Source organism: Sitodiplosis mosellana, unplaced genomic scaffold, assembly GCF_009176505.1.
Source record: "Sitodiplosis mosellana isolate CC-2019 unplaced genomic scaffold, AAFC_SMos_1.0 Smas_scaffold_1, whole genome shotgun sequence".
NCBI classification, from domain to species: domain Eukaryota; kingdom Metazoa; phylum Arthropoda; class Insecta; order Diptera; family Cecidomyiidae; genus Sitodiplosis; species Sitodiplosis mosellana.
This window is the reverse complement of record NW_022595244.1, coordinates 4,884,800-4,912,474: the sequence shown is the minus strand read 5'-3', so window position 1 is coordinate 4,912,474 and position 27,675 is coordinate 4,884,800. Positions and strand designations below refer to the sequence as shown.

At 36.4% G+C, this 27,675-nt stretch overlaps 1 protein-coding gene across 9 annotated transcripts in view; it reads left to right on the top strand.

Moving 5' to 3' along the window:
• The window catches only part of LOC129564661 (allatostatin-A receptor-like), an 82,089-nt gene extending 60,926 nt beyond the window's left edge, over nt 1-21,163 (top strand). For 7 of the 9 annotated variants that reach the window (XM_055438810.1, XM_055438805.1, XM_055438808.1 and 4 more), the window contains 8 exons: nt 267-1,200; nt 1,387-1,541; nt 1,627-1,757; nt 2,560-2,707; nt 5,492-5,610; nt 8,542-8,617; nt 15,856-16,011; nt 20,878-21,163. In XM_055438810.1, coding sequence (XP_055294785.1) covers nt 1,005-1,200; nt 1,387-1,541; nt 1,627-1,757; nt 2,560-2,707; nt 5,492-5,610; nt 8,542-8,617; nt 15,856-16,011; nt 20,878-20,979 — 1,083 coding nt within the window. In that variant the 5' untranslated portion in view covers nt 267-1,004 and the 3' untranslated portion in view covers nt 20,980-21,163. Of the gene's footprint in view, nt 1-266; nt 1,201-1,386; nt 1,542-1,626; nt 1,758-2,559; nt 2,708-5,491; nt 5,611-8,541; nt 8,618-15,855; nt 16,012-19,312; nt 20,800-20,877 lie in introns of those variants that run through there. The other 2 variants (XM_055438812.1, XM_055438811.1) reach the window with 1 other exon arrangement.
• The last annotated feature ends 6,512 nt before the right edge of the window (nt 21,164-27,675 follow it).

Here is a 27,675-nt window from a genome sequence, read left to right as displayed (position 1 = left end):
TAATTGACAATGGGAAAGAAAACGAAAAGTTGAAAAAAATAAATACCATTCTCTCATTGATGTTTGTATTAACTTTTCGGCTACACAACCCAAACGAATGTTTTAAAACAAATCGAACCGAAGCGAATAAACGAGTGTTTTGGTCAACTTAATCGCTCTTTTTTTTATCGTCCAAAATGATTTCATTTGTTATATGTTTTTGTATTGTGATTTTGTTTCCAATGGAACCATCCAATCTAATGGGCAATCCTTTTTATTCGTTTCAGATTTGAGTTGGAAGGATCGCAGCAGTTGGACCGACATGTTCAGATCAAATCTCCAAAAGCCCTGTGTGAATTATATTTAAGTGAAGTTAATTTCAAATGAACTTTTTCCTATCACTCTAATGAACAATAAAAAGAACAGATCGTAAAAATCTACTGCAGTCCATAAAATTTAAAGGACCTCCCCGAAAAAAGCATCCTCAAAATTGGGAAGAAAAAAATGGTGAACGAAAACAATGTGTTCGTGAGCTTGACGCACACAGATGAAAATCACAATAAATAAACGAATGAAAAAATCGGTCGGAAATTGTATCTGCGATCTGTGATTTAGAGTGACAATGGACCATTTGCGCGAGAAATAAAAAAACGCACACACACACAAATAAAGATAGAATTTTCGTCCATTGAAGTTGTTTTACCTAGCCCATACAACGAACATAAATTTTTTTCCTTCTCCCGGTAGCTTATCACAAGTGCAGCCATTATACCGATGGCCCTATTCATCTACCGTTGAAACTTTTAGGAGTACCGTCGGAAGTACGCTCATAAATTGTCTCCATCCTAATAAATTGAAGTTTGTGAATGCGTTAGTACACACCAAACAGTGATTTGAGTGAAGCATACGGAAAAAACAGTAAAAACTGGAAAAAGAATAGAGAAAAAAAGCGGAATCAAGATTAAAAGTTTTTTTTTAAATTATACTCGAGAGAGTGTGCAAACGGCACAATTAATTATGCCAAAATGACTCATAACATCTCGAATAATTCCATGTGTAACACGAGTGGGTCAGCAATTGGCAACGCCAATTTATCAGCATGCCCATTTTACGCGAACGAAACCGAATGGCCACTCGAGCGTATCGTTTCGACGGTGGTGCCGGTGTTCTTTGGATTGGTGTGTCTCATTGGACTAATGGGCAATGCTTTAGTTATTATTGGTAAGTTTGATCAACTATTTATCAAATGGCTTTTGCGAAACGAAATTTCCATCCCTACCTAACGTCTATGATCCGAACAGCACTTTAGCTTTATTTAATATTGCATCGCACACCTAATGCATGTGTCGAATTTCCGATTTCATAGCCTCAATTGTTTACCTTTATTTCATACTTGAAAATTTACAGTCGTAACGGCCAACCAGCAGATGCGCTCAACAACAAATTTACTGATCATTAATTTGGCAGCTGCTGACATTCTATTTGTGATATTTTGTGTACCTTGGACCGCAACCGATTATATATTCACGGAATGGCCATTTGGCGATCTATGGTGCAAATACGTAAGTTGCCTCGATATTTGCACGCACCTACGCGCGTATAAATCCATTAAATTACTTCTATCTACCCTTTGTTTCCAATTTGCAGGTACAATATATGATAGTGGTGACATGCCATGCGAGTGTGTATACATTGGTTTTAATGTCATTCGATCGATTTTTAGCTGTGGTGCATCCGGTTACCAGTATGTCGTTGCGAACAGAACGAAATGCAATGCTGTAAGTACTCATTTCTATGCAAATGGCCTTTCGTTTGGTTTTTGCAATGGCAGATTTGAAATAACGATAACAAAAAGTATTCAATTTGCCATTGGCGATTTACACACACTCAAAACATTGGCCGAAAAATCACTTTTTCGGCGACATGCAGTTTGAATGGTACCAATTTTATGGAGTAGTTTTCCCTTCTGTTTGTTTTGCACAAAGTTTTTCATTTGAATTGCATACAGTGCTGTTTTGCTCGTTCACTCGCTTGGATGACCATATTCTGAATGTGTTTTGGGATTTAAGCCAAAATGAGCTAAACAACCCGTGTGCAAATAAACTAACAGTCACTCAGTTGTATGTAACTGCATGTAGTGATACACAACTGAAACTGGCTAAGTTGATTGAAATCATGCGTTTTGTATGGAGACAATCACGTTTAGTTATTCTTTCAGTCAGTCGACTAATTTGGGACATTTTGACTAAGAGTGATTTGTGATTAAAGTTAACTGCAGTTGCTTATTTTGTTCGAGACAATCACTTTTAGTCAGTCAAAATGTCTCAAATTATTCGACTGACTAGTCAGTCAAAAAAATTTCCACACGGGAACACTAGTTCTGCCGTTGAAACAGTTATTCAATTTTTCCGTTCATTTTCTTTCATCTATCGTTTTCCGTAATTCATTACAATCGGTTGGTTTTTAATCACCATCGCTGCATCGGATGTGTGACAAATGACTCCGGGGGGAAACTTTTACGTCGCATCTTCTGAACACATTGAATCATGGACCAAAATAATGGCATCGAAACATGTGCAGAGCAATTGTCACCGCCTGGGTTGTCATCGTAACTTCGGCAATACCGGCTGCATTGTCCCATGGTGTTGTTGTGTATCCGTATGGTGGCAGAAACTATACGGCATGCTTGTTTCTCAGTGAAGAAGGCTACAACCTAGTAGCGTTTCAGGTAAACACAATTTTTCAGCTTTTATAAATCATTTTTGCATGAGTGAAACTCATTCCGGCGCATGGAATGGAAAACTTTTAATGTAAACGCATTAACTGTGGGAAAAAACCGACAAGTTCCTCCGAAAATTGTTGAATTTGTACACAAATGTTTGATGAGTGGTTTTTTTTTATTCGGTCAGAAACTATTTCTATTAGTTGTGTGCCGATTTGTGGGCTTGTTCAATTTTATACCAACATCGAACAACTTTTCGTCCCCACGGTGGTTTTACTAACTTTTGTTGTAAAACTATCACGTTTGGCAAAACATTGCCGCTCAATCGATCCTGATGGTTTATTTATAGAACCAAATTGGTTTTTGAGCTGGTCGTTTTTTGTTGGACATTTTTGATGTTTCAATCAAGTGAAGTTAATTCCCGTTTCGATTAAATTTCGACTCAATTGAGCTTTGCGGCTTAGTTGATATTTTAAATTTAGTTATTCAATCTATAGAATTAACGTGGGATGGAGAATGATCCATTCCGATCGAAGAACGTGCCCGCAATTTAATCAACATATTTTGAAATAATGTTTTAAATATATGTGCAGCATATTGAATAGCCTTTGTTCCATTATGGTAATAAATTTAATGGCAAACCAAACTGCCACTCAATCACAACCAGGACCTTTGGTGGTGCGTGGTTTGGACAGCTCATGTCAGCATAAAACACTGTGTTCGTGCGTCATTTAAATGGGTAACCAACTTGATAAACCAAATGTTAAACTATTTAAATTACACCCTACTCAATGTGTCCTATAATCAATGAAGGTTTCTCAGTACTTGTCATTCCATTTTACATGAGTTGCAAATAGCTTAAATTATACAGAGGAACCAATATCTAATAGAGGATAGATCTGAAATCATATCGGATACAGCTACAAGAGCATGAATATCCAACGAAAATTCTATAGCACTTTTGTGTGTTAATGAAACAAGTACTGCGTTGGTTGATGATATGAACCGATGGTCAGAGTCCAATCGGTTCGTTACGTGTTATTTATTCAACGTTCAAATGAATACTCTTGTTGAGTGACCGATCGCTCACATGCAAGTGTGATCGGTCGCTCAATGGTTTTTGATTAGTTTGCATTATTATTCGGTAACATTGCTTACACTGTCATAGTGTAGGTAATTCATTCTACTGTTCATAGCACAATTCAATAAAATTCACCAGATTACCTTCCTTCATTCAATGCTAATCGCGAACAAATTTTATGAAATAGTTTCAAAAAACTCCATGGTTCAAGAAAGTTTTCTGGATTTTGATAATTTATTCGGTGGAATTACATTATGACTCAAGCTAATTCAAAGTTATATCAAGTGCAACACACAAATTGCAATTTGATGAGGAATTAAATATAAGCTCGAACCTGTTATTAGATAATCATTGTCTGGAGCTTAGTTGTAGGATTGAAATGATTCGAAACACACGAAACTTCTCCAAAATGGGCAGAATACAAATAGCTGGATGAGATTAATTCCTGTTTCAACAATAAACTGAGTCGATAGGAATATTTGATACTCCAACGAATAATAAGAAAATATTAGCTTCATCTGAACTAATACATTTTCTGTAGAGAGACTAGAAAAAATTTCAATTTATACAAATGCATCACTAGCTAGCTCACTAGCAGTGAAAGCATTTAGACTCATACGAACGAATATCAAGTACTCTTGTCGATTCTTCTTAGAAAACAAAAATAACAACATGAAATTGCTTTATTGCAAAACACTTTCATGGAATCCATCAATTATTTCAGAATTAAATGCATCTACGAACATTTTTTGGTTGTTAAATGCATCTGCTGTCTGTATCTAATACTCATCAAGATGTGTATCGCCCTAATGTATTACATTATAATAGACACAATAATTTCTGCGAATTTACAAGTCGTTAAAGGATTTATTAAACTAGCATTCATCCAATTCAGCATTTTCGTTGCATCATATTGAAATTTGTGATGTTGACACAATGATGTTTTAGTCATAAGATATGTGCTGATGTTTCATGTAAAACTAGCAAGGCAGCAAAGCAACATGTAAATTGCGATCAAAAGCATGTACCCAAAAGTTGTTTGAGTTATTCCTGGTAAAGGATCAACGAAGAATGATTGTGTGAGCTTGTGTAGGATTAAAAAGCGTATGCAAACATGCAAGCACTTGCACACCATTGATTCTGTGTATTGACATCCTGTGAAACATGGAATTGTCCGTGGTAGACTACCTGTGACAGCACAGCCGTGCTGCTGGTTTCTACGAAATAATTATTATGGAGAATAAATGAAGAGATGAAATGATATTAATAAAGAGAGTGTGTCTTGAGTACACGTATATGAACATTCATGCATGTGTTTGCTCGTTGCTCATGTGAGAATCTTATTGCAATTACGAGCAACAAGCGCTCACCAGTACGTCTGAAAATATGTAATGAAAATTTAATTTAATTTAGTTTCAGCCAAGGGCATTCTTCAACCATTTTTCGTGCTCTTCACCTCTTTTTTCCTCGTTCGTTTGTTTGCTGCAAATGAACATAAAACTAATTTGCTTTTTGCTTACTGTTGTAAGCATTTCGTGCCGAACACAGGAATTAAGTACATTCCATTCGCTTGAAATGACGACACAACCCCATTTACAAATGGCACAAGCACATGCGTGGCTTTATTTCCACGCAGCGACAATAATAAAATGTGCTCCTGTATTTTGAACGTTGTTTTTTCTTCTTTTTTTCTTTCATCCATTCAACAGGTTTCATTCTTCTTGTCATCGTATGTTCTACCACTATTTCTAATTTCATTACTGTACGTGGGCATGTTGTTGCGACTGTGGAAAAATGCACCCGGTTGTAATCCATCCGCTGAATCGAGGTACGTATCATGTGAAAAGTGAAAACATTAAATCATAACAAAACGTTGAAATGAAGAACAACAACAACAACAACAACAATGGAAATGGTAATGGTAATGGCAATGGCAAAGCGAAGCAAAGCACAGCGGTAGAGTATGAATGATGGTAAGGGTGATGAAGGAGCTGAACTAGACGCGTAAATGCTTGATACACGTGTACGCCGAGTCGGTATAAATTCAAATGGAGATTTTTCATTCATGTTCGTTCCGCTGTTATCATTGGACGGAAGCAGTTTCATGGCATGTGCCACTGAAATATATACACAAACACTATGTATGCATGGGAAATCGCGTGATCGAGCAACGGAGATAAGAAGCTCTATCAAATGACATACACATTTATTTCATCCGTTTCATCAAGTTTTAAACGACGCGTGTATGGTATTCGGGTTACGAATGTCATGCAAAGATTCATGAGTTGTGTGTATCCATTTGAGTTTGAAATTGTCAGAAATTGCAAAATGTGATGCCATTTAAAATGAGAGTGGCAAACGAATACGATGACTCTGTCGGTTTTCTTGGAGGACATACAGATATACACTTGATAGCTGCCAGATTGAATGATAAGACTAATGAAATATTTTCAACGTACGCGAAATTTTCGCTACTACAAACATTTGTTAATTTGATTTTAGAGACACACACAAACAACAACAGCAACAATAACAACGGGGAAAAAACGCCAAACCCCGAAGCGACATCGCATGTTTTATTGACTAATGCATTAAGCAGCGTTTCGAAGATGTTTCAAGTATCATTGGGTATTTGCGCTCTGTGTGACACAAATCAAATTCAAGCATTTAAATTTACGGATTCGTGCGTTCGAGTCGAGATAATTTCCACTTGAAAAATCAAATGCAACTTTGCCTCTTGAGAAACGTTCTCATTTTTTTTCTCGTCTTCTTTGGCGTTAAGACTCAATTTCTCGGTCTGTCTGCGTTCAATTCAACAAACGCTCTCCCTTTTTTCCCCATCCTACATCACTTTATCTTTGAAGGAAGGAGAATTCTCCCTTTCTCACTTACTCACTTCAAATTGACGGAGCAAATACGAATTTGTCACTGTTAAAATTTAATGAGTATCAAAGAAGAACGGCTACAGCACATCACAAATGATTAATGTATTATGAAGGCGATGATTGAGCATTTCACAACGTTGAATTTGAATCATTCGAACGGCCGTGAATCCATCTCATGAACCATTGAAACAAACTTACTTTTTACCGACTAACCAAACAAATCTACGAAATGTTTGAAATAAAAGTACTGCAATCAATCGACAAAGGAACACACTATACATTATTAATTTTGTTTCGCAACGCAATTTGTCTAGAAAAAGCGTACGCACATTCGCTTTATTTATCATAATAGACTGTATGCAGCGAATGTGAGCGGCGCTGGACCCGAGCATATTCGCATTCCAAGCATATTGTGTATTTTTACAAATTTAAACGACGACGACGAGAACGAGGACAATGAAGAATAATGCTGGAAACAATGCCAGCAACCACGAATGACAAGGGAAAAAGGCTTGGTCAGTGTGGTTCTTTCTTTTTTGCCGTTTTTCTGTCTGTTCCATCAACTGGCGACGACAATTGGTTTCCACTTCTTTGTGTCAATGTTCGCTGCTTGCAACGAACATGATGCTTTATTTAGATGATTTTTCATGGTTTTTTTTTCTTTCGTTGCGAACCACATTTTCAATGAAAAACGGAACATTTTGTTCACTTTCTCGCTCTCTCCCCCTCTCTATTGTGCAAAGAAAAACAAAAGAACCTTAATTTTGTGTAAATTCAGCGAAAAATAATTCGAAAATGGAACAGTTACACAGTTGTCGTTGTATAATAATGTGTGTGCGATGTGGTCGGGGAGTAAAAAAACAAGTGCCATTCCTAAGAGACAGATAATATTACAGAGTGGCGGGTTTTTTCTATTATTCCCGACAATAAGCGGTAAACAGCATATGCTATCAACATGTGACTGGGTGTGTTCCAGATATCCTTCGTTTCTGAAAGGGAAAAAGAATGACACTTTGTCTTTTAATTCTAATAAGGATATTTATTACAAGTTTCTTGCCATCATCTTCGATATCCTCCTCCACGCGTTTTGCCATCGTTTTTTTCTCTTCCTCGCCTTTTGCAACTTTGAGCCATAACATTTTTTAATGAAACTTCTTGATTTATCGTCACCCTTCATTTTTGCTATGTAAAAGATGTCTTGTGGTGTGCTCTCAGTTCTATTGTAATACAAAATGGCTAATATTTCATTATCAAAGCCAGTGGAATGGAATATTTTCGAAAAGATAAACTCTTTTCCATGAAAATGCACACACACACACGCGCGCGCGCGTGCACACACCGAAAGTTTTGTATTTATTTTTCGATCGTAAATAAGTAATAACCGTCGTTTCGGTAAGTCATACATACCGTTAGTTGCTGGTTGCTGGTTGGCTGCTTGTTGTTGTTCAATCGATTTTCTCTGTTTTTGTTTGACAATTTGAATATTCACCAGTAAAATTCCACCCAGTGGAGTTTAGACGCTTTACTTCTTATCTTATTCATAAACTGATATTTGTTTACTTGTTTGTTTGTTTGTTTGTTTATTCGTAAACCGAAAAAAAAACTCGTTTCTTCCATGCTGTGCCATTGTGTCTTCATCCATATTGTGCGCATTGATTTGGTGCTGGATTTTCTTGGTCTCGGGATTTGCCGCCGCAATGTTTTCTCGTCATCATGTTCATCGAACATCAACAATCTACCCACCAATATATATATTTTTATATATCTCTTTGCGTTATTTAATAATCGGGTGTGGATGGCGAACAAAAAACATATAACAAAACAAAACAAAAACCCACAACAAAATGCGCGAAAAACGATGTTGCGGCTGGCAGAAAGGGAAAGCGGCGAGTAACACGAATGGTAGTGGTTGTTGTATTGGTGTTTGCCATTTGCTGGCTTCCAATCCAGGTAAATATTTACTAGCTTTCTTTAAGTTGCTTACCATCTTTTTCTTCTTCTATCTCCCTTTTTTCCCCCTCTTAACCAATGAAAACAGATTATGTTATGATTAAATTCCATGTCTTGGAATTCAGAAACAACATCAACTTTTTATTTTCGTTTCTTCTCTCGTCTGTAGAAGAAGACATATGATTTTTTGAACTTTTCTTATATACTAAGCTATGGACAACCGTCTCAGACGAAGCCTCCCTCTGATTCGCCTAAAGTTGACCTTCAAAAACCATATGTCGATGCGAATTTATTCATAAGAAGAGGGGAAAAAAGCACAAATTCATTGATGCCCACTCAGTGCGTGCACTCAGCAGTGTGTGCTCCATCTAATTTTGATTCATTCTCTATGTAATGTCAGCTATAATTTGCTATTACGAATGCTGCCTTTTTCTCTTTGTCAAACTTTCATTCTCTGTTTACACTCTTTTTAGACGTACGTTAGTGTGTACACTGTTTACTGTACAGCGCAGCAGTAATGTGTCAATGATATCAAGATTTCCACGCGATTCGCCTATGTTTGCACAAGCAATTCAAGTCACAAACGACATTTTCAGTAACGGATATTACTGATTGAAGCACTCAACTCCCAACAAAGTGTGCTCATTTTTCCGCTCAAATCATGTGTTTGACTTTGGAATTAGAAGAGTTAAAGCGACGATTCAGTGCGGCTCTTTCATTCATACATGAAAAATGTATTTTTAGATATGTAATAACATATCATCGTTTTCTCGTTATCATGAGCTGTATCACAGCAAAAAAAAGGAGTTTGCCATTGAAGTGAACATGACTGCTTGGCTGCTGCCGCTGATGCTGCTGTTGTTGTTTTCACTCAATGAATACAAGAAAAGTCTCAGCACGATAGACACACAGGAATATTCGAGTACATTACATTCTATTCATGTACATAGTTATTCATTTTCTGTTCCAATTTCGAATTTATTTGTCAAGTGTGCACGCCGCATCACAATCGATACACCAATCCAATGAAATGATGATGATCTGTCTCTCATTCTCACTCTCTTTCGTGGCCCTCACACACTCACACACAGTGCGGTTTTCGTCTGTGTCAATGTTTGCGTGCAAATACATTTTTTTTCCCCTCCGATTTTATGGGATTTTTCGCATTCTCACTTTGATAAACATCGAATTTCTATGCTAAATTTGTGTTACACAAATAGATAATCATTTACCCATGGGTAAATGCCGCGCTGGCTTTATTTTCTCTTTCTCTCTCTTTCTTTTTTCTATTTTGGGCATTCCAAAAGATTTAAATAGGCAGAAAAAATGTGAAAGAAAAAAAAAACGAATACGAAAAACGACATCAACATCACCATTACCATTGAATACAGATGATTCATTTTGGATGGTGTGTCTCCCATTGAGCGCATAAAGTCACACAGCCACATGCTGAAAATGCCGAAAATTCAATGCAACGATATTTAAATTATGAAGTAATTCATTCGTCCGGAATAACAAAAAAAAAACAGGAAAAAAAGAGAATGTTTTCAATTTGTTGAACGATCAAAAGGAATGGGCAAGTGAGGCGAAGAAGTCTTTTTCGTAAACAGTTTATTTTTATGCATTGAATCCAGTGTGTAGAAAGTGGTGAGTGTGTGAATGTTTGCGACGACGACAATGACAACAATAGCAGTCATACGATATTTGTTTATTATTATTCAGCACACAACATTACATACTGAAATACGCAAATAAGTCAGCCCAAACGAGGTGACGATGAAGTAAACCATCATTGGAATTCATTTATCGTCACGTTGCAAACACGGAAATTACGGTTTTACCCCAAATTTATTCTGAATACACTTGCAAGAAAAAGACTGACATTCACACGATAACCGACACGACAATGAGGCGAGAGAAAAAAAAGAGGCTGGCACTTTGTGCCTGTTTTTGTGGTGTGCATGGCACAAAAAGATATAATATTGAAGAGCGGAAAAAAATCCAGTCAAACATACCATCTGCGCCAACAAAACATGCATAAGTTTACGAACGGCTGTAAATCATTTCCACCGTACGAGCTGAAAAAAGCGGCTACGAAACGGATCCACAAGATAAAATGCAAATAAAAAAAAATTATGAAAACTTTTTGATAAAACAAGTCTAACATGTTGATTCGACATTCGCAGTTTGTATAAAAACCCCATGAAAATGTTTTCAGTAAAAAGACATAAAACGCTTGTTGCCTGTGTACATGCTTTGAGCGATTGAGTGTGTGGAAAACTTTTTCGTACGATTAAATTCCTTTTTAGCATTCAGATTGGTGAATCTGATTAAAAAGTCACTTTAGGGGACCGTACCGTTTTTTTTTCGTTCGCTTCTGCACAAACAACAAATCGACCAACTTTTTCTCCTTTTGGAATTAGATTGAACATGAACATGGGATCCAAACCGTAGTTAGATTACACGTACAAAGCTCGATAAATCAACGAAATATTCGAGGAGATCACATAATAATTATAAATCAATGTTTGCATTTGGTATGTTCGTCTGAAATGATATAGACAATGTGCGTAGCATGATGTTCATGCACAGCATACGAACTATCTGAATGGTTAAGCTTGTGAGGATGGATTTTCCACTGGCCAACAATATAATCATTTAATGACACAGATATACCAGTCTCATGCTGGTAAACTACATTCACATTTTAATTTGGTGATTTTGCGATGCCAAACACAGCAGCAGTAGCATCAGTAGCACCACCACCACTCTCTGTCTCTTTGAAATAATATTCAGCCCACGCAATTTACAAACGTTTGCATTATGTCTGCCTTTTGCATTTAGAGTTATTTGAGCTGAGAGCTCGTAACGATCGCATAAATCATCAAAAATGAGCTTCTTCGCTTATTTTGATTAACATGCATTTGTTTATCTCGGTAATGCACTTTGAAAATGATGGCCATGTTTCGACTCGAAACTTGGCTTCGAGTAGCCGAAGAAAGCAGAAACCTATATTAAGTTGAATGAATTACACGTAATGAAGTGAGACTTGGATATTAGTCAAAAAAAAGGCGTAAAATATTCAAGTGAATAATAAATTGCGAATAAAGGAAAGCGAGAGACAGAGAGAGAGAGAGAGAGAAAAGAGAGAGAGAAAATGCGTTCGAAGCAAATGAATTCCCAGACGAGGCAGTATATATAAAAAGCTGCATAAAAAAGTGTTGATTATTATATTTGTATGTTGAGCGACAGAGCCCCACATCCACGTGTCGTGCATTTGGACAGGTCAACTAGTTAATTAAAATGAAGTGAACGCTCATTACTCAGTGGAGTGGCTCAAAACATCATTGTGGTTTGCATTGGACCACATAATTCAATTATGCCTCTCTCCTGACTTTGACTACAACCAATTAAAACTGAAATTATCATCCTACTGGATGTCAAGTGTGGTGAATTTGTTGAGGTGTTCACAATTCATGCCCATTCTATTCAGTGAAGCGTAAACAGGTTCTACTGTGCCAAACTCGTAATGAATGTGAATTTTCACAAACAGAATGTTTAATGTTTTTAATTGATTAAATCCAACGCACTCGCACATCTGTTCCGACTCACTTGTGATACACAATCAACGAAACAGACTATATGCTATCTATTGTGGCAACAGAAATTTTGATATCAGCTCTCGAGAACGTGGCTCACTGAATGAAAACAATGATCAACCTTGAATGGAGTGATGGATAACAAGAGCCTACTCAAAATAATAACATTATCGCCTTAACATATTTGATAAATTGACTTGTTCAAATATGGAAATACACGATAATGGCATCGAATGCCTCCGTATCCAATGCTACAAAAATAACATTACACGTGCAAATATTTCGAGTTTTCGAAAATTTAATCATTCGTCATTATATGGAAAATGATGATTTTTCCATGGCTACAAAACCAGCCTTAAATAAATAATGATGGTAAACATCGAACTAATTACAAATGCTTGAAAATTGAATTCAATATGGCCATGGCCACCAACAAATATATATATAGATATATAGACACACCAATTTAAATTGGTTGCCAAGGATTAGAAACAAACAATATGTATGGATACGGCAATAATAATAATATATACATGTTTACCTGTCGACCAAGTTCAAAACAGTCATTGTAATAATGGAAATATCAGCTTCGTTTGTCATATTCATCAAAATTAATAAATCTTTTTTTTTTCTCTATTCGGCCACTTCTGTTCTATGATAATGTTTCACATGAAATATTCATGTTTGAGTATTCCGGTGCGCACCAGGATGCGACATTTGAACAATCGAATGTGAAATACACCATCACAGTTTGTGCGTAACTTATATATGTATGGCGTTCTATTTTGCATGCTCAAGGGGCAATTGTGGCACTTTCTTCAACGTTGTGAAGTAGTTCAATCAAAATGAAAGCACCCTCTATACACCAATTGAATTCAGTTCAATAGGTGTATACCATTAAGTAGACGAACAAAAAATCGAAGTCTTGATTGTTCCATCATATGGAGCGTTAAATATGGTAGCTACTTGAGACTCAAGCACTTGCAATAAAATATTGTATTCAATATGAGCTTGGCATTGCAATGAAATCACCGGGTGAAATCGTTAAAGTGAAACACAGCTGAAAAGAGCAACAATATCATAAAATGTGAAAGGTGCATTTTCTATGGAATAAGATGTAAATATTTAACGCACGGGAGCACAGGAGCATAAGAAAGAACGTAGAAAATCCCATGAGACCATTTTGACTGAATGTTTCCAAAGTGTGAATAAATGGGGCAACATTGTTAACAGCGCCACGTCAAAGCGGTTGCCCGATCCACTACAGTCAGTCGTAACGCAAGGTGGCACAAGCATGTCCCATTTTCTGCATCTAATCGTCGCGTTCATACGCATGTATATGCGAAAAATGGTACAAGCTTGTGCCACTTTGCGTTGCTATTATTTAGCCAATTTTTTTAAAAACACGTGGGTTTCGTTTCGCTACAAAACTTTGCTTTTTGATCAGAATGCAAGTATGAAGTTATAAAACCTACGATTTTTTTTAAATTTGGCTAAATATAAGTAGAAAATGTACTCTTTCAGGATATATTTTTTCCAATTTTTTTCGGAAATAATTTTCATTTGGTTAAGATTAGTTTGTTTGTTTTTCAATCACAAGCATACGTCAATGGGTTCCAGTAATAACCAACGTGAAGTTGGCTGCGTTGCCCGGTATGCATTATGTTCACCCGTTGAATGTTTCACTTCAACACATTTTGTCTCATTCTATATTAATTATCTGCAGGAATTTACAGCTTTGAATTGCAAATACCATAACGAGAAACAATGAATTTAATTAAACAAATCAAGAGTATGCACGGGCAATAATATTTGTTAAAGCACTGAACAACAGTGTCCACCGGCCATAAGCATCAATAACAATGTATCTGCGGCAGGAATTTGAAGGCGACTATGCGAGAAATTTTGCAGCAACACCATCACCCGAAAAAGCACTGCAACATGATTTTTCATGTTGGAACCGTTTTCAGTCGGGAAAAATGGAATATTCATGCAATGCGCACAAATAACAAATAAAGTGCGAAATGCTTCTCAAAATTTAAATTAAAGCTAATTCAATTTTCTGGTGCACACTGCAGCTCGAGACGAGCAAAGCCAAACTAGATTTTGTTGTGTTCCAAAAACCCCATCCACACACCGGCGTGCGCTATTATTGCTGTGAAATGACCTCATTATTTGGGAGAATTGTCTGTGTGAAACTTAGACTGAGTGTTGCTGGCTATCCTTTTAATTTTTTCGTATGATAATTTAGACAAACAAAATGTATAAATGTACACAAAAATGGAACGGAACACTGGAGTGAACCAACGAACAGGAGAAAACCGCTCGCATTTTTGTTTCTTCACAACTAATTTTAAAGCTCACTGCTGTCCATTTTGTTACCACCCGCCATTTTTCGCGTCGTGATTCTGCATTTTTAACTAATTCACAGTTGTTTGCTTATGTTTATCTTTAGGTTTGTTTTGTACACTTGAGAAAAAAAATTGGCGCAAAGTAAACAGAAATATGTGCAACGCAATCTGAAAAGTTTTTCCGACTTTCTCGCTTTTTCTTTGTGTGTGCTTCTCTCTATCCTACCTACATCTCTCTCACTCTGTATCTCTTTCTGCATAAAAAATTTATGACGGAATTCACAGAAGAATAAAATAATTTGGTCTCTGCATCACGCAACACATTTTTTGTGCCATTTGCTATCTTTCCTGATGTTGCGAATGGTTACTTTCGCTATGGTCCAGATGCGAGCAATTTATTTCGAAAGTATACTTCATAGGAAAAGGAAAATTATGAAAATCACCGTCCAAAATGCTTTGATTATTGTTGGAAGTTGGTCATTGTGCGATTCACTCAAATTTTTTGGGCACAAATGAATTGCAGCACAAATAGCCGTTTTAAATGTGTCGCTGAGCATAAAAATGGGAATACAGATCTGTTACAGCAACAACCGAACATATAATATTGTTCCCTAAAAACGTTACATGAATTTCCATCTAACGCGAGTGTAACATGAGTTGCATTAGAAACAGTATTAGCTCATGTTACACTCGCGTTGGATAGAAATTCATGTAACGTTTTTAGGGAACAATATTTTATGTTCGGTTGTTGCTGTAACAGATTTGTATTCCCATTTTTATGCTCAGCGACACAAATGAATTTAATTGTTTACGTCACATTTTCTTTTTGTTTTGTGTTTTGTGGTGTATTTTTTGCCGTGAAAATTTGCTGAAACTTCATGAGCAACGGGACAAAAGAGCCCTCTGAGCATGGAATGGATTCTTTTTCACTTTCACATCTTAATTTGGTTTTCTCTCGGTTAAATTCGTTGTTGTGAAACCTTATTTAAGAAAAAAGAGTTGGTTTTTCCAATTTTTGTTTTCCCATTCCCAAACGTGGTGCAAACTGTGCGGAAGGCATTATAAGATGCATATCACGTTTTGCAATCTGAGAAAGACTGAATAAACTTTTTCTCGAATAGTCGAGATGCAAATCGAAATTTCCATGGAAATTTCCATGGAAATTGCCATGGAAATTCATTTGCAACTTATTTTGTTTGTTCAACAAAATACAAATTAGTTTTTAGTTTTTCGAACGAAAAAACAACGAATCACATTTCTAATGGAAGAAAAATTGTGTTGCTTGCAGATAATATTGGTGCTGAAGTCGCTGAAACTGTACGGTAACTCCCACATCACGGTTATTATACAAATCATATCGCATGTGCTGGCCTACACAAACTCTTGTGTCAACCCCGTGTTGTACGCCTTTTTGTCCGACAATTTCCGCAAAGCATTCCGAAAAGTAAGTAGCACGACTCACTCATTTATTTCCACTTTTTTTTTTAAATCACTGCACCATTGTCAGTTGCTTTTGTGCGTGAGTGTTTGAGTGTGAATGTGTGTTCGTTGATTCATGTTGTTCGAGCAAATTTTCAGTTGTCTTCTTCACGGTCATAACACAAATAACTTTCGAACTTGTTTTCAACTTTTCAATAAATTCGAATCGTTTTTTTTTAATTAACTCAAGAAGTCGTTGTTTAAATGCAAATCGGGGGAAAAATTACAGCGCAAATGAATACCATAAACTTATTCAATTGCACTTTTGCCTCAATATCTCATCCATTGATAAGTTTAATTAGCGAATCCGGGAGAAAGTTAAACAAACGCTATAGTTAAACAAACCGGCTATGCAAATGTAGTTTTCCAGTTTTTCAGTTTTCCGTCTGCTCCATTCAGGTCAAACACACCCAAGAGATTCAATTTTTTGCATTCAAAAACGCAGAAACTGCAAATTCGCCAGATGATTAAGTAAATTATAAGTTTGCTGCTTGAAAAACGCTCATTCATTGACCGGAAATTGAAATGCTAGGAAAAAGTTTTCCGTTGAGCTTCTGCTTGGCTGGACGCTAAATTAAATTAATTGCCATCAGTTCTATTGTCAATTTTAATTAGTTCAATTCATCGAAATGGTTTGAAATTACGAAATCAAATACAAATTACATGTTGTGTAGCTTCAATCGGATTTAATGTATCGAAGTGAATAGCCGCGAGCTCATCATTGATTTATAATCCTTTAACTTGATTTTAATGAAAATATTCAATCTTTAATTTGATTGTGGGATAAAGTTTTATTCTCTGAGTCGGAATTTTCCATCTGGCTCCATGGAAATGGTATTGGATTCAATTGGAACCGACTCTTTCTACGGAATGTGGCACAGAGTTGATGAAAAGCAAGTTCCAAAGAAAACCACCTACACGGAATGGATGAATCGGAAAAGACAAAACTTTTAATGGATTTCTAATTTCCGTTTTCAGTTGACGTCATCGCTACGTCTTTCCTTTATCCCACACCAAATGCTTAACACGCTCGCTTCAGCTGTAACAAATCATTACAAATACTGGAAGTTTTTTGATTTCCCCTTTTTCGACCGAACGAATGTTACCCTTGTAACCACAGCGACAATGCGACGCACAAATGTTGAGTGGTAGTAAAAAACGACTACGACGAAAATGACGATGACAATCGAGCAACAAATGCAGACTTATTACAATATTAGAACATTGATTACAATTAATTGTCGTCTATTGAAGCAGAATGTTTTTGCCCACATGCACCGTTTCGTCAGACGCATTTGCATTGTTGAATTGGTTGCACTCATAATAGCACGAACATCACAGGCAAACGGCCTCTTTTCGTTTAATGGAGGACATTCTCTCTTAACTGGAATTACTTTGTAGATTAACGCAGCGTCGCTGTAATAAATTATGTTGAGATGATAACAGGGCCAAAGGAGAAGAAGACGCCCATTGAATATGGCTCACACTACACCTGACTTTTTACACCTGATTAACCCACGTTTAGTGTCAGATTACACTTAAAAAAATTCCACCTAATAGCTCTTGAGCACAATCGTGCAATGACTCAACATTTTAGCTCGCAATTTCGAAAAAGAAAAAAAAAATATCGAGAAGAAAAGAAAAGAACGCATATGAAGCGACTCAGGTGAATGAGCAAGCATTCAGACAGCATTGAATTTTTTACGTTCATTCTTCGTCTAGCTGCGTCTGTTAGGTATTTTTCTTTTTCTGTGGAATTTTTTCTTTCTGCTACCGTTGTCTCAAACAGCGATACATTGTCGCGGCTGGTGTTCGTAATGCGATTAGCTTAATCGAAAAAGGGTCTCTCGCACATCATTAGCACCTTGCGATAAACTTATAAAATTCGAAACCAAATTAACACCTTGTGGTGCTCGTGCTCAGTTCAAAACCAATTTCGTTGAACAATTTTCTCAGTCCATTTTATAATGTTCTCGGTTCTCATGGAAAATTCGTTTACATTCTCCATGGATGACAGCATTTTGCATCGCTCGCTTTCTTTTTTGTTTCATCTTTGGTTAATTTTACGCTTCCGCATGTTTCGTTGTGAATGCTGTTTGCCACAGGGAGTTGGCAAGACGCACGTTGTAAGGTTTTAGACATCCATCGAAAGAGATGGTGAATACAACTTGTATATATCCATCTCTCTTCCTCCTCGAAATCGAACTCAAAAATCTTATAACGTACGTCTTGCTAACTCCCTGTGCTGTATGCTTGTGAATTGAAAACCACCACCAACACAATCGAATATTAAATTCCATGAGTTTATTTATTTAAAAACGCGCTTATTTTCCATATTTTCTTTGCTTTTCGTATGCATGCACAGAATGCCCTTGAAGCAGTACACATCAACGATGTTGATATGCCATCAACATGATGGTCTCTATTTTAAACAAATACTTTTGTTTTTTAAACGGTAAAAACAAAACAGAATAGATAAAAATTCCCAGAATAAAATCGAATGAATATCTACAAAAATTCGCCTAAACAGATTATTCATCTGTTTTTTGTCCCGAAATGTATGTTGAATTTTTCATGTTGATTCAACATCGTTGAACAAAGAATGTTCATTTTTTTTTGTCTCGTTGCAACAAAAATAAAGAGAGAAAAAAGATATCAGTTTCACCGTTTGCGTGCTGCTTCAATGTCAACTGTGATGAACGAGTGGCTGTGTTTTGTGCCACAAGTTATTTTTCCCTACCATTTCCCAGCACCTTTTTTGCTCATGGTTTTTGCGGTTGCTCTGCTCCTGCATTTGCCGGTGGTTTTATACCTAGGTCTCGCACTTTTTTCTCTGCTCTTTCATTGAATAATAATATTATTATTATAAGTAAAAGAAAAAACCAAGCTCATGATAGAATTTCTTTGGAACAAAAAAATGTTGTAAAACGAGAGAGGGAAAATTTCATATTTACAGTACAGCGTGTATCGCTGAGAGTTGTGCGCATTCAACAACCATCCATTTACCTTTTTCTGCCCATTGAAACGGAAAATTAAATTTAAAATGCCATTTGCTTATTTTCATTTCGCTAGAAAATCACAAACAAGTAAAACTAAACCAAATTTACTATTAAATAGCACACTTTATTATGAATGAAATGAGAATATTGACAAAAAAATATTCAGAAAATGAAACAAACACTTTCGACATGAAATTAAACCAAAAAACAAAACAAAACAAAACAAATTAAATGAACTCTCTGTTGTCTGTTATAATTCCCGAACAGATAAAATGTGTTTGTTGTGCCAAGGATGTGTCCAGCGAAGCATATGAACCGATGAGTCTTGAAACGACACTGTGAAAACCACGCACTGATTGTCTGAATCTCACTCTCTCTGACCATAAATCAGAGCAGAAACACTAACCGTGTCACATCAAATCGTCGGGGCATCGAGCAAAAAAAAAATGAAATAAATGCGAGACATGGCTATCGTTTGCTCAACACAAAATCGATTTTATGCAGTAACCATGCACACAAATGTGTGCAAAACTTCAAGGAAGTGTTCAACAGTAGAAATAAATCATTGAAATTTGTGTAAAGAATTTTTTTTTTTAAATTTAGTACGTGTGGTATTACCTCTTGGATTTCATCACACATGTGAATAAAAAATGTAGAGCAAAAACAAGAAGTACAAAATTTGGAACAAAAAAACGATTTTCTTTCAAAATTAAATAGAGAAATATTGTAACGCTGCACATGAGTTGCGCTTTTGTTGTGGTCGTCCGCTAAATAATCCAAATCGCTTGAATCTCCGTCACACATAACCATTCTGTGTTGAAGATAGAAGATAAAGTTTGCTATTTAATAATAAATGTCTTGTACCATGTTTTATTGTATGTATTGTGTGTCAATGTTATTTTTTGTTCATTCTCACACATTTTATGCGATTGTCATTCGTATCGTTGTTGTAATTTGTTCCGATTTACTGGCAAACATAATCAAATACATTTGTGCAATTGCCTTTTCGTGTTTCATGTTCATGTACTGCTTCTTTTTCTATATCCGTTCTGTAGTGCTTACGATAAACAAACATAAATGTCATTCATTTTGATATCTCACACCGTTAACATGAATAACAATGTGTTCTCATTATTATCTCGTTGTGGATGTGTACATGTGACATAACCATTCACATCAGTATGTATACCAAAGCCTAATGAGGAAATCCAACACTGTAACACTGTGCAAAATTGGGATTTTAGTTTGAATTATAAATCAAAGGCATCAATTTGGATTAGAATAGATTTCTGATTTTAGAATTGGACGGAATTGAGACTCTAACTTCGAGTTTCATAGTTTTTCTTTTATTTCAAAGTAAATCTCTTCCTAATTCGACATGCATTATTGAATTTCGATGATTAATTACATTTGCATATCAAGTTATGAACCAAGAACTGTTGACTTTTGGTTCGAACGCTATTAGCATTTGTATTAAAACTCACTAATTTCTTGGTTGATAATTTGATATTTTCTCATCGCATCATTAGTTTACATGAAACAAAAGCTCATTTTATCTAATGGGAGCTCATACAAATGAAGTCAAAGTGTATTGAATCAGAAAATGAGATTACTTACCCATAATTAGAAACAAGCCAGGAATAAAAATCGTTAATTAAGCTTGAAAAACAAACAAAGAAATTCTATTTTTGTGGTGTATTTGTATATATATTTTTCCATTGCATTAAAATGTACCATTAAAAGCACTTTAAAAATCCTCTTTTATTCCATTGCAATTTTATCATTCCACACCAATTTGAGTGATGAGTAAGAATATCTTCTCTTTTCATCAGGTTGTGTGGTGCGGTCGACCGCCATTATTCGAGGTGAACCGCCATCAGACGAAAGCTACGCGGACAACAGGTAACGGTACATCACATGTTGATCTCCTCTAAACCAATCGTCATCATGTGCATATCGGTGCACCAACCAAAACCCAACATAGAACAACATTTTCTTTCAATTTTTGATTTTTGTTTGCCATTTGAATACACTATTTTTGTACAAAGAGTTGATTTTATTTTGTATGCTGTTTGGAGAATGTTCGTTTCGAATTAAAACGCCCTTTTTGTTAAAGCATTTATTTTTTGTTGAATTCGAAAAGAAAGAAGAAAAAATGAGAGAAAAACAACAACAAAAACAGATTCAACACATTAAAATAATGAATTAACATCGATTTAGATGAACGTAGGTACAGTAGATTTAATGTAATCAATTATTTATATAGTGTGCATTTTTACCAGATTCTAGTTGTTAACAGTTAGGTGCGGTGATTATTACTGGTAATTGCAAGTGGCAACTACAAAAAAGGTGTAACGTGTACGTTTAATATTAGGAATTAATAAATGGAAAAATGGAGGAAAAATATTATAAGTTTCTTTAGCTAAATTATGTTTATTAAATATCTCCAACTCTGCTGTAAACGCTCAACCGAACGTGCGCAGTGCTATTAGCCATCAATTCTATTGTGACGTAAGAAAGAAGAAACAGAAATATGCATAACCATTTTCTACATTAAGAAAAACCCATTATTGGATGCTAAAGAGCGTCCGAGCATCTTAGGAAAATTGAATTTCGAACCGAACATTTTAAACATTTAACTATTGCAAAAAAAGCAGAAAAAAAGAAGAAGAAAACAACTGAAATGGAATTAATTCGGATGTAAGCTGTAATAGACTAGACTTCGTATTTGCCATAACTGTCATCAATTAATCATGATTTGCGGAGGGGGCAAAAATTCGAAATAACTCGGTTTTTGTACATTATCTACTTATAAGCCCATCGGCTACAAAGTTTTTACAACCATCATCGTGTGTATTGTGTCTTGAAGCTCAAAACGGACATTTGAAAACCACAAACTCTGTGTTTGGCTAAATAAACGCACTTAATCTCATTCTAATCCACTAAGTTAAACAATTTCTCCGATTGAAAACGGTTTATACCATGTTTCTCGAACTGGACAAACTGGCTACATTTTACTGGGTAGATTCATTAAAACTCCCTTCACCGCAGCCACCACCGTCACCGTCGTCGTCATCGTTGCTGTTATCCCAATGAATCGCTCATATATAAACGGCTCGCCGAATTTTATGTTGATTGAAAAACATAAACTTTTTGCCCAAACAGTCGGCGTTGGGAATTTTAATTGAAAAACACGTGTTTTTGGTGTGGCTATCTTCATGAGGGCTAAAAGATCCATTAGGCGACATTTTTTTTTCTCTGTGCCGACATTAAATTTAATGCCACCCCAACACACTCGGGATCGCATCGCACATTTTTGTTGTGTGTTTCGTCGATCCGCACCGGGCAAATGGCTTCTAATTTAAACTTTTATGAATTTACCAATTGATTATCATAATTCGAGTTGGACGTAAACTTTGCGACGACGACAACGAAACTCTCGACAATTGGATCCATTTGGAATAAAGAATTTATGTGGGAAAATAAAGACTAAACATTCGGACCAATCACAATGACATGAAATACGGACGACGTTTTTCTTCTCCATGCGATCGCTGGAAATTTGGATTGTCTGATAGTAATACAATGTTCAGATGTGCACGCCAGCCCATTCGCATGAATAGTTAATTCGTAATTTCGATGCGGTGACAATGTATACGATGAACCCCAACATATTTCACACGGTTCCATTCACATAAACAACCAGGCTTGAACGGAAAGCGGACATGGACCGCAAATAAAATCCGACAATAAAATGAATTAGAGTCCGCTATGTGTGTGCGTGTGCTTGTGCTTGTGCCTCTTTCGTTTCGGCCATTGCATCTCTTGTGTGGTGGCCTTGTATATTTTATGTTGTCAGCGTCTGTTTAAACATTTTCTTTTTTTTCGTGTACGTGAACCATTTCTCATCGGTCTAATTATCAGATCGAACTGAATTCTTGGCAAGAACCATCCTCACTATCTTCTCTCTCGTTTAATAGCGGCCAATTCGAGACGAAAACGAGAGCACAAAGCAGTTGAACGCACTGAATTGCTTATTATGCTTCTTAATGACATTGATTTCATCCCTCGACAGCAATCAAAGAGAACAAATAAAAATGACCAAATTAACCATCGCATTCTACGATCCCATTGATAATTCGATGCGTACAGCTATGATCCGTCGATTCCATTCCGACATGACCACGACCTGCCCAACACAAAACCAACCCTTGAAATTGCCTGTGAACATGTACGACGACGCACAATACACGCAGTTGATGCCAGCCAATGTCGAATGGTGCGGTCAATTGCACAGAAGCTAATTCAGTTATGACCTCAGTTCATTAGTTCACAAAATTAAATTCAATCGAATGAAATTTGGTTTTGCTTTTCAGGCTAATCTTAAATCAATTTCGATACGTTTTTGTGCATTTGCCGGTCATCCGCGCCGACATGTCGCGCATCTAGGAATAGTGGCGATATTTAATTTGAATTTGGCGGAAAACAACATTAAATTGTGGATGTATATTAGTGTTTTTAGCAGAGCATGTTATGAGCTGATGTCAGCAGCACTAACTGACGGCAGTTGCTGAGCTCAGCTGCTGACGAGTATGCGTTGCGTTATTTTGACGCATTTGCAGTATAAAAATGTGGAAGCCAATGGCTCGATAAGATGACACCTTGTTGGATTCCACATTTGTATACTGCAAATGCGTTAAAAGAACGCAACGCATCTTCGTCAGTAGCTGAGCTCAGCAACTGCCGTCAGTTAGTGCTGCTGGCATCAGCTCATAACACACTCTGGTTTTAAGCATAACCTCAATATTATGAACATCATTGAATTTTTGTCGGAATTTGTTTTTCCTTCTGCTGATAGAGACAGCATTACGATCCAGGATAACAAAGCTCTAACATCAATGCATGCTAATAACCACTTCATTTCACTGTGTTGTACAATAAGACGGGAGCTGAGCACTCTATATACAGTTCCCTTCTCTTTTTCTCCCCTCACCTCCATTCATCAGCTGCAAAATATGTGAAAAGAAAAGCTCATTTTGCTTTGGATATTTATTAAATTTTTCAATAAATGCGCGAGCGTGTGCGCCTCTGCCAGCGAGAGTCTTAGTGTTTGCACGGTAGTGCTTTTACATCAAGCGAAAAAGATTGAATTATCAATGAAGCGGAGTGAGTAAAAGGCGGCTTCCATCCGTAGTGTTGTCTCGATGTACGTCTATATATTATGTACATTTATTGCAAATATGTGGAACATAAGCGCGCGCGCGCACGCACATCACTAGCAAAGAAATGCTGATCTCATTTGATGGCTGAATGAAAACAGTATGATTATGTTTGCCTGTTTGCTTTTCCCCGCATACCATCAAACTGAAATTCTGCTTTTCGGAAAAGTTTAAGTGTAAGAGAATTCAGTGGTTTTTCAAACTATCGTTTCCACAAGCGACACACCAATTTACCGACTGAATATTTTATTAATATATTGAAATATGTGATAGAAACGTGAATCTCAATGCTGAGAATGGGCAACGCGAAGCGGCGAACACCATACAATGAACTTTCTCTCTCTCTCTCTCTTTTGCCGTCTCCCTACATCTATCTCTATCTATCTTGTGCACACCACTGAAGATACCACATAATTGTTTTGACGTGTGACATAAAAACACATTGGAGATCATCTTATCGCATCATCAAACAATAGTATTGTTTAAGCACATCGCTCGCACGCACACATGAACGCAACAATCCCCAAAGCAGAGTTTATTAAAAATATGCAAGCAGAGCTAGCGTAATGAGCGTACATGTACATCATAAAATTGCTGGTTGTATCGTTTTTAGCTCTCTTTCTCCTTCTCTCTCTCTCTCTCTCTCTCTCTCTCTCTCTCTCTTTCTCGTGCTATCGTTATATTTTTGTTTCTGTTTTTTTTATTTCTAATGTTTCGACTTGGCGCAGCCATCATTTTCTCTACATTCACTTCGGTGCGATGGAGTTGTGGTTGCTTTGACTCGTTACATTTTATTAGCGTGTAAATAAACTGAATAATTTGATGAAATGTAATTATACTTTTGGCATGTGTTTGCTTTGCCCCACGCCACACCAAAAACCGAAACCAAATTTCCCGTAGAACGACAGATAGAGAGGGAGAGAGCGAAAAGTGCAAGAGCCGAATATCTGGAGTGTGACAGCAATAGCGAAAGCGCAACGCACTCTTCGGTTCTTAAACAACATTCAACACATTAAAACCGCATTCAAAACGCTCCAATATTATAGTAAGTGAGCTCACAATCTCTTTTGCTCATTTTTATCGTCTCAACGTCGTGTATTGATGGTTTTTTTTTCTTCTGCTCGATGCGCTTCTTCAAGGCATGGCAAACTCAGTGTTAGTGCTCCTTCTAATGGAACCAACCATAGAGAATATCGTTGAATTTTATGTCTTCGATTCATTTTTTCTTCCAAGAAAAAATGTTCACATAAAGACGCTAATAAAAGCAACGGATTTTATTCTTGCTCCTCTTCTTCTTGAGCTTTTATTTTTCAATACATTAATTTCCAATCGTTTCACATCAAATGCGACGATCGATCTGAGTTCAGATCCAAACTGTTCCCAAGATGTTAAAAAGGGACAAAGTGCTTTTGAAGATTTTTCCATCATAAAAAATATGGTGTACTCTATCACAGAAAAAAAAGAAGTTATTTATTGGTTGCTTTCGTTAATAAGAGCCTAAATTGGACACGAACATGCAATAACTCATTGTGCACACAGAATAAAACTGAATTACGTAATTTGTTTATTAACGAAATTTACGCAATTCCACCCACACGATTGAACACATGTTTGCTAGACCCATTTTTATCGAATGAAGACTAGGAGGGAAGTGGAAAAAAAATACACCAACAGTATACGAGGATAAATGTATGCTCATATATCATTACATCATTGCATGTATCATAAAAAGTTCATATTTTTATCGACGCCACAAAATAGAAACCATTCAGTCACTTATACGTCATACACGAGTTTATGGTGAACACTGAACATTCTTAAGATACTCGCCGTAGTGTTTATTCTTCGTTCTTACGATGAGATATTATATTCACCGATTCCCAGTTATTTCGTTCGCACACCACACAAATTGCACGGAACATATCTTGAAATCAAGTCAATCAATTGATAATCAAAGTACACACTCCTATTTGAAAGAAATATGTGAACTCAACAAATATTTCTGTCTTCATTTTTTCAATATTCGCTCAAAAGGAAAACACACACACATACATACAAACTTAACGAAAGTTGCACTCAACCAAATAGTTTCCAACTGAACTACGAGCCACTGGTCAAAATATAGTCAACGAGATGGTGTCCACTGTCCATTTGATGGCCTTGAAACACTAGTGCGGCATAAGCTCTAAATAAATAAATCCAAATCAATCTCCAAATTACTATGATGCTAATAAAAATGAGATAACTTATGATAATATACAGTTCTTTGGTCAGATATGGATCAGTTATTTGAATACATTTCAGTGTTTGCTTCCAATGATGAAAATCATTAATTGGTGAGATACTTTTCTAACGTGATTGAAAGTCTTCAATCATTGATGACTTGTTCTCAAGCCAAATACTCCTAAATAAATTCACATGAAATGTTTCATTATACTGACTCTTCCTTTTCAGAGTGATACAAGTTTGAATGGCTTAAACCTTGAAATAGCAACCCAAATCAAATTGGACCGAATCATTTTATGGAAATTCGATATGAATTTTAATAAGGAATGCCGTACGAATAATTTTTGAAGATTCAAGACTCTGTTTGACTAGCACGTACTGTCATTTCTATGTAATAAAACGTTTTTGTTAAGGATGGATCAGCACGACTCCCTAGTGGTCGTGGCCACCACGTATGATGATAGTTAAGTAGTTAAGTTGTGATGCACGATATGTGTGCACAGGTTATAACCAGGAATATCAGCACGAGAAGCATATGTACATGGATGATCAACTATCGAGTGCGTTTCAAGTATACCAAGGATCCAAAGAGAAATCATGTAACGAGATGAAAGTTCACGAAAAAGGGAGTGAAGCGTGAAACTTGTTAAAAGTTCATGCCATAGAATGTGTGTCAATTTTTTCATTCATTTGACTGTCACTTATTGGATGTTTTTATATCTTCATTGCAACACGCGACGCAGAGAGGCGGAGAAGCGAAGTGTGGTCGCACAGTCTGTGTTTCATATACACACGTTAAACAGAAACATAGAACACACAGCAATACCTGTCCGACTCATCAATTATGATTCCCTTACTTACCTGCTCTATAAAGTAGACCAAAAATTGGCTTGCATACAAGATTTCCTCAATTCGCATGTTTTCACTGTTTACGACTTTTTCATTTGGTTTCCGCATGAGTTTCATCAATTGTTCTACCTCTGATAATTGGTTTTCGTTAGAACAAAAGAATCGCTGTAACTAGCCAATAGTTTTCCGCTTGAAATCAATTCAAGAAATTGTCAATCAAGGTAGTTGATGCAATCAATAAAATGCAAAACGAAATCAAAAATCATTTTGATATCCGCGCAAAATAAAAACACACAATGTCCAATTCGTTGCATGTGTGTGGATTTTGACGATATA